Genomic DNA, 14564 nt, shown 5'->3' with positions numbered 1-14564 from the left:
CTGAATATACAGTTTGATTAGTAACTGACAAATGCATAAACCTGAATAATCCTCCCCCTAACAAGATACAGAGTATCTCCATTAACCTAGAAAGTTTCCAGGGTCACTTCCTAGTTAGTCCCCCTCACCAAAAGTAATCACTATTCTAATTTCCATCACTATAGACTAGTTTTGCCTCATCTAAGGAATCATTCAGTAAATACTTTTTCCAACAAGGCTTCTTTCACTCAGTATAATTTTTTTTAAGTGTTTCTTTTTTATTTAATTTTAACTTTTTTTTTTTTTTCCTGCGGTACGTGGGCCTCTCACTGCTGTGGCCTCTCCCGTTGCGGAGCACAGGCTCAGCAGCCATGGCTCATGGGCCCAGCCACTCCACGGCACGCAGGACCCTCCCGGACCGGGGCACGAACCCGTGTCCCCTGCATTGGCAGGCGGACTCTCAACCACTACATCACCAGGGAAGCCCTTTTTTTTAATCTTTGGCTGCATTGGGTCTTCGTTGCTGCACGTGGACTTTCTCTAGTTGTGGTGAGCGGGGATTACTCTTAGTTGCACGGGCTTCTCATTGCGGTGGCTTCTCTTGCTGTGGAGCACGGGCTGTATGCGCACAGGCTTCAGCAGTTGCAACACGTGGGCTCAGTAGTTATGGCACATGGGCCCTAGAGCACGCGGGCTTCAGTAGTTGCGGTGCGCAGGCCCTAGGGCATGCAGGCTCAGTACTTGTGGCATGCGGGCTCTAGAGCGCAGGGTCAGTAGTTGTGGCGCATTGGCTTAGTTGCTCTGCGGCATGTGGGATCCTCCCAGATCAGGGATCAAACCGCATCCCCTGCATTGGCAGGCGGATTGGCTTCTTAACCACTGCACCACCAGGGAAGTCCCAGCATAATGTTTTTGGGTTTCATCTATGTTGTGTGTATGAGTAGTTCATGTCTTCATATTGATGAAGAGCATTCCATTGTATGAATATACCGGTTTATCTATTCTCCTGCTGATGGGCCCCTGGTTGTTTCCAGATTTTGGCAATTATTAAGTTGTAGTGAACATTCTTGTACAAGGCTTTTAGTGGGCAATGTTTTCATCTTCCTTGGGTAAATACCTAGGAATTGAATTGTTGGATCATATGGTAGACATATGATTACCTTTAAAGAGACTGCTAACAGTTTTCCAAAAGGGTTATATAATTTTACACTCCACCAGCAATGTACGAGAGATGTAGCTGCTCTGTACACCTCTGCCAACATGTGGGATTGTCAGTAATTTTCATTTTAGCCAATCTAGTGGATATACAGTAATTTCTTATCATAGTTTAAATCTGCACTTCCCTGACAACTAATGCTACTGAGCACATTTTCATTTACTTATTGGCCATGTGCGTATCTTTTTTTGGTGAAGCGTTTATTCAAGTCTTTTATTCACTTTTTAAAATGGTTTTCTCTGTTTATTTAATTTTTTACTGAGATATAATTCACATAACATAAAATCCGTCATTTGTACACATTCAGTAGTCTTTAGACACAGACTATGAATGAATACACTGTTGTGCAGCCATCACCACTATCGAATACCAGATCATTTTGTTTCTCTTTTTATTTACTTATTTTTAAATTGAGGTAAAAGTCACATAACAAACAACTAAACATATAAAAATGTACAATTTAGTGGTATTAGTGTAGTCACAATGTTGTACAACTACCAGCTTTCTCTAGTTTCAAAACTCCTCTTTTTATTGAGTTGTGAGAGTTTTTAATATATTCTGGAGACAAGTTCTTTGTTGGATATATGGATTAAGAATATCTTCTCATCTGTGCGCCCTCAGGGATGCCAAAACAAACAAATAAACAGAATATTTTCTCCAGACTGTGGAATGTCGTTTCCTTTTTATAAATAGTATTATTAAGAGAGCAAAAGTTTTAATTCTGGTAATGTTTAATGTATTAGTTTTTCCTTCAGGTTAGTGAATTCTGTGTCCTCTCTAAGCAACCTCTGCCTAGCTCAAGATCTTCAGGATACCTCTTTTGTTTTCTTCTAGAAGCTTTATAGTTTAGCTTTTACATTAGGTCTATGATTCATTACCTTGAATAAACTTTTGTATATAGTGAGGTGGAGCCAAGGACTCTGTTTTTGCATTTTCGATTTGGATATCCAATTGTACCAGTGCCATTTGTTGAAAGAAATTCCTTTCCCATTAAATTTATCATTTTTGTTGAAAATTCTTTAACTACATAAGTTTGTCTCTATTTCTGGACCCTCTATTCTGTCCCATCACTCTATTTGACTATTCTTTCATCAATACCCCACTTTTGATTACTATAGTTTATGGTAAGACTTGAAGTCAGATAGAGTAAGCCCTCCAACTTTACTCTTCTTTTTCAGGATTGTTTTGACTATTTTACGTCCTTTGTATTTTCATATAAATTTTAGAATACAGAGACAATTCCAAAAATGAAATATACGTAGTTTAGCTCTGAGTTACATATTAAAGTAATATCAAAATATAATGTAATTTTTTGCAAAAAATGAATACTAAAGGATATAAATCCATTTGATATCATTCAAATTACTAATTGGGAAAAATTATAAAGAGTCCTAAAATCTAGGCTAATTTCAATTGTATCATTGTGAAAAATAAATTCAAGACAAAAAGCATAACATAATCCACATACATCCAAAGGCTCAAATTGGTGTACTTATACATGTGCTTATATGAACAGTACATTTCACTTGGCCACTAATAACCACTGCAATTTACTAAACTAAGTGCTGAATCTGACACAATAATAATAAGTTAGACAAACTCTGCTCTTAAGGAGTTTATAATCCAATAAATGTAAGTAGAAACTAGGTTAGATACTCTCATATGATTTTGTGATTCATATACTAATTAGAAAACTTGTCACGCTAAATATGGACCTTGGATCAGCAGCATCACCAGCATCTGGGAACTTGTTGGAAATGCAGACACTTAGGCCCCAGATACCCATGGCATGATGAACCAGAACCTCTATTTCAACAAGATCCTCAGAATTTGCACACATGATAAAGTTTAAGAGGCCCAAAATTAGAGACCCCCTAAAAGAAATCTTCAAGTTTAACAAGGTAAAATCCACCTCTGTATTAATTCTCCTAAGTGACATCAGGGCTTGTGGGATTTAAGGATTTAAGGAAAAGTAGGATCAGAATTTTGTGTTTGGGTAACAATGCCTTGACAAGACTCCAAATTAAACATTTCATTCTGAATGCCTTTTTTTTTTGCCGTTTCACAAAAGAGAAGACAAGCAATGAGAGGCAGCAGGTGTTGTTATGACATACTCCTGCCTCCTGCCCAGCACTTTCACCCCAATGTCTGCACAGCTAGCTCTCCTGCTTCCTTCACTTCCTTGGCCACCTGTATGAACAGCACCCCACCTGCTAGCCTTCCTCACTCTCCTACTTTGCTTATTTTGCTTCATTTTTCTCCATAGTACTTCCCTCTATTTGTTCACTTGTTTATTATCTATCTCCCACATTAAGATGTAAACTCAGTGAGGAAAGGAATTTTTTACTTTACATTTGTATCCCAGTGCTAGAACAGTGGCAGCACACAGTGGACCCGTAATAAATACATGCAGACTGTATAAACAGATTCCATATCCTATTAGGTGCAACAGTTAATTTATATACACTCTGTACATAAAGGTTGGCAAACTAGGGCCTGTAGGCCAAATGTGACCCATGGCCTGTTTTGGTATGGCCCACAAGCTAAAAATAGTATTTACATTTTTAAAAGTGTTCTTTAAAAAAATTAAAACAAAACAAAAAGAATATGCAAAAGAGATCCTATGACCCGTAGCCTAAAATATTATTATCTGGCCCTTTATAGAAAAAGTTTGCATACCTCTGCTATATCTGAATGTCTGCAAAATAAAAACCTTCTAGGATATGAGATATGGTCAGCTGCTACAGTTAACAAATTTAAAAAACTTGACTCACTATATTTAGTCTTTGTAAGTACAGAGCAGTTCTCTGAACACTTATCCAGAACCATCCGTGGACCAAAGAGATTAGGACAGCACTCCAGTTTGATACAGGTTTGCCGGCAGAATTCAGTCACCCGATCTGCTGTTTTCACTATCTCGACAGTAGCTCGGTAACTCTTTCCTTTGTATCTGCCATTGGAAGACATCAGATACCAAGTTTATTGGGCTAGTGATTACACAGAAAAATCAAGTATATTAACAGACCTGAAAAATATTTTTGCTTCTTAGAATATTCTATGTCCTTTACAGTTTGAGGACTCTGAAAACAATGAGGAATTTATATTGTACTTAAATTTATAATCTAGTAAGCTATGACAACTAAAAGCTGACTTTTTAAATTAGCAAAGTAAGGTCCCCGCTTTTTGTTCCTATGTTTAAGGTTTTCAAATAACTTCTACACTAACCACTAAAAAAACAGTGACTTTCATTAAGTCTTCCTTGACCCTACGGTAGTGGTTCCACGAGTATGGTCCACGGACCAATATAACCTGCCAACTGTTACCCATCCATGACAAGATGAGGTCAGAAAACAAGAGCAAATGTTTTATAAACTTTCACAGTAACTTGCAGAAGTAATTTTATAGCTCTTAAATCTAGTAACAAAAAAGCTGTTCCTGCATTGTATGTCTTTTGAATTTCATATTTTTGTAACTCATTTTTACAATATTTTATAAAAGTATAATAGGATAGCAACTTAAAAAAGAAAACAAACCTGGTCCTTTACCACAAATAGTTGAAGAAGCCCTGCCCAAGGGAACGTAAGTACCCTAATATTATCCATGGAAGAATCAATTCTGTGACCTGTTAAGCATGATTAAGAATAAAGGGCAGGGGGGGCTTCCCTGGTGGCACAGTGGTTAAGAATCTGCCTGCCAATGCAGGGGACACAGGTTCAAGCCCTGGTCCAGGAAGATCCCATAGGCCTCGGAGCAACTAAGCCTGTGCGCCACAACTACTGAGCCTGCACTCTGGAGCCCGCGAGCCACAACTACTGAGGCCACAAGCCACAACTACTGAAGCCTGTGCGCCTAGAGCCTGTGCTCTGCAACAAGAGAAGCCACCACGATGCAAAGCCCACGCACCGCAACAAAAAGTAGCTCCTGCTAGCCACAACTAGAGAAAGCCCGCATGCAGCAACAAAGACCCCTAATGCAGCCAAAAAAAAAAAAAAAAGAATAAAGGGCAGGGGAGCCTACTCACTTGGCCTTGAGGACTTCCCCACATCCATGCCACACAGAGTCTTTGTCCAGCTGCAGCTCCCGAAGGACACGACTGGGTTTATAGGCTGCATTGATCAGTAAAGTGAGGACCTGTGCTCCATTTTTAAAGCAGAAATATGGGTTGGGGAGGAGAAAAGCAGATGATTAGAACCTTGCTATTCCCTAGAATGTCACCTAGGTGATTAATTCTAGTCATATTAATTGACAAACGTTAACAAAATAATAATACTGAAGATATGACAGTTGACCAAAGTTGCAAATAAGACAGTAATGAGACCCTCTTAAATATTCTAAACATTATGGTCAGGAAGAAACAGGCACCACAAATTTAAAATTACTCTAGCATTTGCTTCCAAATCCTTTCCTAGTCATGGTACACACAGAAGCTCCAGCCTCCCCAGACACAGCCTCACCACCCTAAGGGCTGATAGGTTTGGAACCCTCACATCTCTTACCCACAGTGCAGCACCCTGCCTGGGAAGCTCAAGTCCAGCAGATGTGTATGTAGTTCTATCACGGTCCCAGGTTAATACCACACAGCCTCTCAGGCTTAGACTACTCTCATGTTCACTCCTGCATGGTCCTCACGTGGCCTCTGACAGAAGACCTTTCTACACTGACAGAGGTGAACCTGCCACGTGAAGAACTGCTTAGGTGAATGTTTCCTATGGAGCAAAAATAATTATGTGCCTAGTTCACTGTCCAATACATGAGAAAAGTGAGTCACTTTTGATAAAACCTAGAGTTGTCACACCTACGGCACGCTGATCCTTGTCTGAATGAGTCTACCAGACTGCTGTAAAATTTCTTAAATTCTTTTACTCTAGGCGGGAACCTTACCTCTCTGAGGACCAGGACACAATTCCCGGGTCCCACACATTGAGGCAGCTCAGCGATCCTTCCTTTGTTAAGATATGGCCCTGAGAAGCAACGGTGGTTGAAGTATATCTTTGGACAGCAATATTTTCCATTAATCATAACTGAGAAATGAAGAGAAACAAATATTCAGAACAGAATAGTTTTCTACCCTATGTTTCCAAAGCTGAATTACTGAAGAAAAAACCCAGCATATCCACCATTACATAAAGTCAGGACTTAACTTATTTTGGAGTTTAACATACTGTCTGAGTGTGAAATACCTTATACTTACAACAAGTCTATTATAGAGCTATCACTCTGCTGAGATCAACAACATCCTTACTGCAGATTAACTCCTGGTTAATGCAACATTGTTCCAGAGCCCCACGCTTCTATCACTACAGGAAGTGGAGGATTTACTTCAAGAACTCATGATGATTCCTGAAGATCAACGACTCAATAATCGATTCTAGAATATTTCTAGACAGTGATGGTGAATATTATCCAGAACTACAGTTTGTCCCCTTAAAACTACCAAACTAGTATGCTGGTAGCGTTTGGTGATGTGGGAGCCCACCCATCACTGCGATTCCTCAGAGGGATAAAAGCATTCTGTGACCACATCTCTAAATTCTTTAGGTATTACGGGGTATAACTAGGCCTAGAGACCCTTCTCTTCAACTATTTTTCTGTATGAATACTGTACTCCAATATAAGGTTTTTTTAATTCCCTCATATGAGTAGTTGGCAATTCAGCTACTAAATGTAAAAAAATTCAAGGACACTAAAACATTTTCCATTTTCATATAAAGCAAAGAAAGCTCTTCTGATGGACACTGCCCTGTTAATCAAAAGGAAACGAGCATGTACACTGCCCAGTGTTGATAGCACCCTGAAGTACATAGTGTTCATTCTCTAATTAAGAACCCAGTCTTAGCACAGTGGTCAGCATGTCGGTGCCCACTTCTCCATTTGAACTCTGTCACCCAGATCCCCTCAGGGGATGCTCCCTGCTGCTGGGAATGTTGGGAGTTTACAGCTCTTAGTTGTGAGTCTATCCTGGAATATCTCTCAGTCCAGAACTGTCCCTCAGTAGGAGAGAGCTACCTTGCCCAAGGTCCCACCCTTTGTGAGGTGGGGAGGGAGAAGCAGCTCACTTCCAATAACTGACCAAGGAGGGAGTACAAGGGTGTGGCCACCACACCTCTAGGGACACACCACTGAGGGACACTCAGTGGCTATACCAGCTCCAAGGCTCCCTGCGGGACTGGAAGAGACTTCTGTTACAACTGCACTGTGACTCAACTTCTCCCTCTGCCCAGTCCTGCATCTTTTACCCTTCCCAGGAGTGTTTCAAAAAGCACTCCCCAATGAAACTCCTGCATGCAAATATCAGAGTCTCAGGCTCTGTTTCCAAGGTAACTTGACATATGACAAAACCCAAAGCAAACACATTTTGGCTGTGGTCACATGAGATATTAATGTCTTAATTCTTTAGTTTTAGTAGGCATTAGAACGGTCAGTAACATGTCAAAAATAAGGAGTCATGCAGCCCTGATCCTCTATGTATAAATGATGTTATGAAAAGGCAGTGGGTAGAAGAGACAAAAGTACAGGTTTTGAACTTGAGAACAATTTGAGTTCCATTTCTGACCCTTCTACTGTAAGCTGTGTGACCTCTTTGAGCTTTGGTTTCCTTTCTTTTCTAGGCATTTACTAAATACCACCCAAATGCCTAATCTGTGCTAAAACACACAGAGCCAAGATGCTAAGCATTATACAACCAGCAAAGTGGTGTCAAGAGTAGTTCCAAGGAGCCCTGGTCAAAAGGCTTGGGCCTCCAGCAAGGATCCTTGTCTAATTTATCAGGCATTGCCTCTGGAACAATCTGTTTTTCAGTGTTTGTTTTTTTCTTTTTTTTAAATTGCAAAATATATATACAAAGTGTGTATATCATAAAAAGGTTTTAAAGAAGAATAAATATCTATCTCTCAACCACCCAGTTTAAAAAAAGAGCACGATCTGAAAAGCCTAAGTTTCTTTATTTAAACTCAGGGATGATATATTGACCTCCAGAGCCTTTAACACTGACAAGTGATCAGTAAATAATGGCTAAAATATTATAATGTCCATTTATAATGGACAGAAATACCAGCCTAAAGATAATTATTAAACTAAATATATCTTAGACAATTATAACTCTTTAAAATCACAATTAAGAGACCCCTCTATAAAGCTACATCCCATAAATCAAAGGTATTGTTTAATAAGTTATTTTTAGATATCGTCCATTAAAAGAAGCTAAAGGTTGTCTTTTCCCTAAGATTGCATGCACTTATACCTGAGTCTGTGGAGCTCAGCTCCTGATTCTTCAGACCCTCATGGACAGTCCTTGAGGATGGTATTCTGCATCAAGAAAACACAACAAAATAATGAGATAATTCCTAAGGTCAGTAAAATGTGAGGCTTAGTTTCCTTCCAATCTAAGAAGAAAACAAATGTGGCAGATTGCAAAATTGGTAACAAAAGGTGCTTCCTCAATTGTACTTTTTTTAGAAACAGCAATTGTTTTAAAAACCATGGACATGTTCTAAGGGGACAACAGTCTGTAGACAGTACTGTGATACTGCATGTTCCAATGAACTTGCATTCATGTGAGCAACAAATTATAGAATTCCTTGTTGGATTCTTAAACTGCAAGTAAACTACAGATGGTCCCCAATTTACAGTGGTCTACTTAAAGATATTTCCACTTAACGATGGTGCAGGAGCAATATGCATTCAGCAGAGACCATACTTTGAATTTTGATCTTTTCCCTGGCTAGTGATATGCGGTACAATCCATGTTCCTGGGCAGCAACCCAGTCAGGCAGGAGATCACAGGGTAAACAATCAATACACTTACAACCTTTCTGTTTTCTGCTTTCAATACAGTAGTCAATAAATCACGTGAGTATTCTTTGTGGTAGATGATTTTGCCCAGCTGAAGGTTAATGTATAAGTGTCCTGAGCACATTTAAGGTAGGCTAAGCTACGATGTTTGGTAGGCTAGGTGTGTTAAATGCACTTTCAACTTATGATATTTTCAACTTAAGGTGGGTTTATTGGGACATAATCCCATTATAAATCGAGGAAGATCTGTACTTGTTTTTTTAATAGATGAAGAACAGAAGCATTTTTATATAGGGTCTGTTTCCTTCTATCAGTTTCAAAATTAAAGACAAATTACAAAAACAGAATTACACCATATGCAGCAATCACTGAAAAAGGCTAATTTATCTTTTCAGAATACTTCCTCACTAAACCTTTGGCTCAGTCTTGATGACTAAGTCAAGGAAAAATCCAAAGCCAGTTTTTTTGTCATTGCTTTCTCAGTCCTCTAGCTGGGTTAGAATGCTGCAGCCTTTCTCTCCACCACAATTGGAGAGAAATTGTTTTATTACTCACATAGCCATGAAAGCAGCTATAAATTATACAGAATTTGCTACAGACTGACTGAACTGTGTTCTCTTAAATTCATGTTGAAGCCCTAATTCCACCCCCACCCCATGTGAGTGTGTTTGGACATAGGCCTTTTAGGCAGTAAATAAGGGTGGGGCTCTAACCCAATAGGATCAGTGGCCTCATAAGAAGAACAAGAAAGAAAGAACTCCCTTCCTCCTTGCTCCTGCCATGTGAGGACACAGCGTGAAGATGGCTATCTGCAAGCTAGGAAGAGAGCCTTGACCAGGAACCAAATCAGGCTGGTACCTGATCTTAGACTTCCAGCCTCCAGAACTGTGAGAAATACATTTCTGTTGTTTAAGCCACCAGTCTCTGTTATTTTGTTCTGGCAGCCTGAGCTAAGACAGAATTGAAAACCCAATTTTTAAAAATACACATGCACACAGAATCCCTTGTATTTTAAAGGCACCACTAATTCTTTGCTTTTCAACAGTGTGTATGAAGGAATGCTACAAAGGGCTTTTTTTTTTTTTTAATATTTATTTGTTTATTTACTTGGCTGCACCGGGTCTTAGTTGCAGCACGTGGGATCTTCGTTGCCACGTACGGGATCTTTGTTGTGGCATGTGGGATCTAGTTCCCTGACTAGGGATCGAAACCGGGTCCCTTGCATTGGGAGTGCAGAGTCTTAACACCACTGGACCACCAGAGAAGTCCCAAAGGGCTTCTTAATGGGAGACAGAAGCACTCCTCTGAGTGTGACTTTTCTTGTAGAGTTGTTGTTTTCTTCCTCAAGTTCTTTTCACTGTGACAAATCATAACCTGATTTAAAATTTTTTGTTTTCCTTAACAAATACCAGCATAGAGACTCTATTTCCTCTCTTATTCAAATGTCTTCAGGGTCTAAAAGCCAAAGAAAATTCAATTTGGGGAACATCTTGAGAATGCATTGTACCCTTTTATATATACTGCCACTTTAGCAAATGCTCATATTGTAAGGAGAAGTATATAAACTATCAAAAGCTGAATTAAAGGATTATGCTTCCATCTGAGAAAACAATATATGAGGAGATATACTCTCTGAAATAGTTATTTCTTCTTCTAGATATTTAACTTTCAAATGTCAACTATTCAAACATACTATCACTTACTGTTTTTCTGGTTGAACCACTGCAACTTTCCTCTGTTTGTGTACTGTACAAAGAAAAAATATATATATAAATGTCAAGAAAAATTAAAAGACAAAGGAAAAGTTACATATGCATTAAGCTAACTTTAGCTTACAGCTGGCCTTTGAACAACATGGGTCTGAGTATATGTGGATTTTTTTCAAAAGTAAATACTGTAGTACTACACAGTCTGCAGTTAGTTGATTCCTCAGATACAAAACCGCAGAGACAGAGGGCCAACTATGGGACCTGTGCATTTGCAGATGTTGGTATCCATGGCAGGTCCCAGAACCAATCCCCCACATATATGGAGGGACAACCATACGCAGTTCACTGGTCTTTAGTGTATTCACATAGTTGGGCAATTATTACCACAGTCAATTTGAGAATATTTTTGTCATCTAAAAAAGAGACTCGGTACTCCTTAGCAATCACCTCTCCACTTAACCACCCCCGAGCCCTAGGTAACTACTAATCTACTTTTCCACTCTCTAGATTTGCTTGTTAAATCATAAATGGAATCATACAACATGTATGATTTGTGACTGGCTTCTTTTACTTAGCATAATGTTCTCAGAGTTCATCCAAGTTGTGGTGTGTGCTAATACCTCATTCCTTTATATTTCTGAATACTATTCCATGGTGTGGAGATACCACATTTGTTTATCTATGCATCAGTTGATGGACATTTGGATTGGTTCCACTATGTACATTTGTGTACAAATTTTTATGTGGATATATGTTTTCATTTCTCATGAGTATATAGCTCTATATTTAACACTTTGAGGAACTGCCAGATTGTTTTCCAAAGCAGCTACACCATTTTATTTCCCCCCAGAAAATATTCATAGAAGTTGGCTGTCCCAGGGAGGCTTAAAAATATTATTTTTGGTTTCTGTATAAAGACATAGCAATACTTATAGTACTTGCTAGTTAAAAAAACACAGAACTAGGTTTTTGGTTTTTTTTTTCTTTTTTTTTGGTACGCAGGCCTCTCACTGCTGTGGCCTCTCCCGTTGCGGAGCACAGGCTCTGGACGCGCAGGCTCAGTGGCCATGGCTCATGGGCCCAGCCGCTCTGTGGCATGTGGGATCTTCCCGGACCAGGGCACGAACCCGCATCCCGTGCATCGGCAGGCGGACTCTCAACCACTGCACCACCAGGGAAGCCCTCAGAACTAGGTTTTAAATATAGGTGACCCTTGAACAATGCAGGGGTTGGAGTATCAACCCCCAAGCAATCGAAGATCCATGTATAACTTTACATTCCACCCTCCGTATGTGCAGTTCTGCATCCGCGGATTCAACCATCCAGGGGTCATGTAGTACTGTAGTACATATTTATTGAAACAAATCCACACACAAGTAGACCCACACAGTTCAAACCCACATTGTTCAAGGGTCAACTGTACTTTAAAGGAGCAAATTTTATGGTATATAAATATCTCTCAATAAAGCTGTTTTTAAAGTTGGGGGGCGTCACTTTAAGATTAGGTCACAAAACATGGGAACTTGTGTCTTGCTCAATCTCTCACTCTCTTGCTTGCTGGCTCTGATGGAAGCCAACTCCTGTGCTGTGAGCTCCCCCACAAAGTGGCCCACATGACAAGAAACTGAGGGAAGCCTCCAACTGACAGTCAACAAGGAACTGAGGCCCTCAGTCCAACAGCCCACAAGGAAATGAATTCCTGCCCACGGCCATCTGAGTAAACTTGGGAGCAGATCCTCCCCCGTTGGGCCTTGAGATGACAAGAGCCCTGCTGAGGCCCTGAATGCAGCCTCACCAGAGACTCGGATCCAGAGGTCCCAGCTAAGTTGCGTCAGATTCCTGACCTACAGAAAATGTGAGATAATAAATGGTTTGTTGCAATGAATGATTTCCTATGCAGAAACGGATAACCAGAATATCATTTTATTTTTCTCTGAAATGTCCAGATTCATCCTACTTGGTAACAGCCATACAGCAAATTATTTAACAATCAATCCTTTGACCCAGAAATAGACAGCTACCTCGTGCTCGGCGAGGAGTGCTGAGGGGATGGCCATTGGTTTCACACCAGCCCAAAGGAAATATATCCATGGATTCCACATTCACAATAAATTCAGGTATGGGTTTCTTAGAACCTGTTTAGATTTAAAAAAAATTTTTTAAAGACTATTAAATAGCTTTCTTCATAAACTACTTTCTAGACAATGTTCTAGTAGACAGTGTTCTACTGTTGCAATAATACAGACACAAAGTCTCTTAAGCAAGTGCCCTTTACACAGAAGTCATACTTTTTCATGTGTGACAAACATTAAGAGAAAAAGCAAACTGTCCCCCAAGCGTAACTGTATAAAGACCAAAACAGGTAGTCAATGTACAGGGTGACCTTAGTTAGGGAACAGCAAATAAGCACCTAGAACTACCAGTAATATCATTCAGATGGTTGACAAATATGGTCGTCAATTCCACGAAATAACTGGAAAATAAAAGGCAAACGTTATAGTTCTACTCAATAAAAACATTACTTCTGGTACTCAGAAACAAGCCAGAAGTTAGACTGGTGGGCTCAAGTCAGAAAGTGATGTAAACAAAGTTGCTCAGCAGGGGTTGCATAAACATGTACATCCAATACTGTCCTTGACACCTATGTTAAAGGCCGATTCTACAAACCGGGAACAACAGTAAGGACCGAGTCTGACTACTCAGCAGTGAAAAAAAAGAAACCCAGGCATAGTTAGCTGTAGTGCTGAGTACTCGCATACTACTTTCTGTCCACAAACCTGTCCCATCACTGAATATTACTTTTAGCATAATATATCTTTTCAATTTTACATACTTTTTCGTTCTACTGGTTGGGGGCAACCAAAATATAATCTCTTGAATAAGCTAGTTACTAATGCTCATGCTCATGTATTTTGGTCACATCAAAATATATGCTATTTAACTTGTATTTTCCCGTTCAAGAAAACAGGGGGCCATATAAGTGAAGGCTTTTATTCATATTCATTTCCTAAAATTTGAAGGTCAAGGACAGGAGGATGAATTTTTAGCTCAGAGTCTTACATTACAAATTAGAAGTCTCTGAACAAGACCCCTATTTAGCTAATCAATTAAGTTTAACAAGCCACATTACAGGGGTAAACAGGAAGGCAAAGAAGAGTGGTCAGACGAAGGCTTCTCAGGGGTGTTGACGCTTACCCTCCAACTGGAGCCACAGGTAGGAGCCTCTCACTGCAGTAATGGTGGCAACGCACACTTCTTCAGGGAGAAGAGGGTTCACTGCCTCAAGCTTCATGTTCTCCTTAAATTCATGCTCAGAAATTGACTAGAAGATAAATTAATCAAATACATACTCAGTATTAACTCACGTGCTCATCTGAGAGAACTTTCCAAGTAACAGTTAATCCTAGAGCAACTCCTCCATTCCACACCCCAGGGTAACTGTCCCTTTCCCTCCCTACAGAAGATAAGATTTATCCTCCAGAGGGTAAAACAACAGATCCCTGGGCAGGAGGACACAGGAACTATTGAGGGCATGCATGCTGTCCAGAACAGAGATTAGCATGTGGAATGCTGAGGCCCAGTCCCTGCTACTACCCTCCATGCGAGCAAATGGAAGAGACTTCTTGTGGCAATATGAAGCACAAGAAGGAACACATAAAGACATGGATTTAGGTTTCCCCAGCAAATGGCCAGACAGATCTTACCCAATAGGGAAGTTCAAGGTTGACAAGCCCCACCCACATGTTCAGAGCTTCCAATCAGCTTTTTCTTTTAGTCTCCCATTTCTTAAATATAAGCAAGCAAATTCCACCAAGGAATTACCAGATATCTAAACATATGAAAACTAGAGACCAAAACAGACAAAACAA

General features: G+C 39.8%; 1 protein-coding gene across 8 annotated transcripts in view; it reads right to left on the bottom strand.

The window, feature by feature from the left end:
* SFMBT1 (Scm like with four mbt domains 1) overlaps nt 1-14564 on the bottom strand; it is a 132832-nt gene that overhangs the window by 9060 nt on the left and 109208 nt on the right. For all 8 annotated transcript variants that reach the window (XR_007479562.1, XM_049715589.1, XM_049715587.1 and 5 more), the window contains 7 exons: nt 13891-14017; nt 12717-12830; nt 10690-10732; nt 8436-8500; nt 6077-6216; nt 5217-5326; nt 3970-4145 (listed from right to left, as the gene is read on the bottom strand). Coding sequence is in view for 7 of the 8 variants with exons in the window: in XM_049715589.1 (XP_049571546.1) it covers nt 3970-4145; nt 5217-5326; nt 6077-6216; nt 8436-8500; nt 10690-10732; nt 12717-12830; nt 13891-14017 (775 nt within the window). In the remaining variant the exon portion in view is untranslated. The remainder of the gene's footprint in view (nt 1-3969; nt 4146-5216; nt 5327-6076; nt 6217-8435; nt 8501-10689; nt 10733-12716; nt 12831-13890; nt 14018-14564) is intronic.

This window comes from Orcinus orca, chromosome 10 (genome assembly GCF_937001465.1).
Source record: "Orcinus orca chromosome 10, mOrcOrc1.1, whole genome shotgun sequence".
Taxonomy (NCBI): Eukaryota; Metazoa; Chordata; class Mammalia; order Artiodactyla; family Delphinidae; genus Orcinus; species Orcinus orca.
The sequence above is the reverse complement of the archived record's forward strand: the minus strand, read 5'-3'. Positions and strand labels throughout refer to the sequence as shown.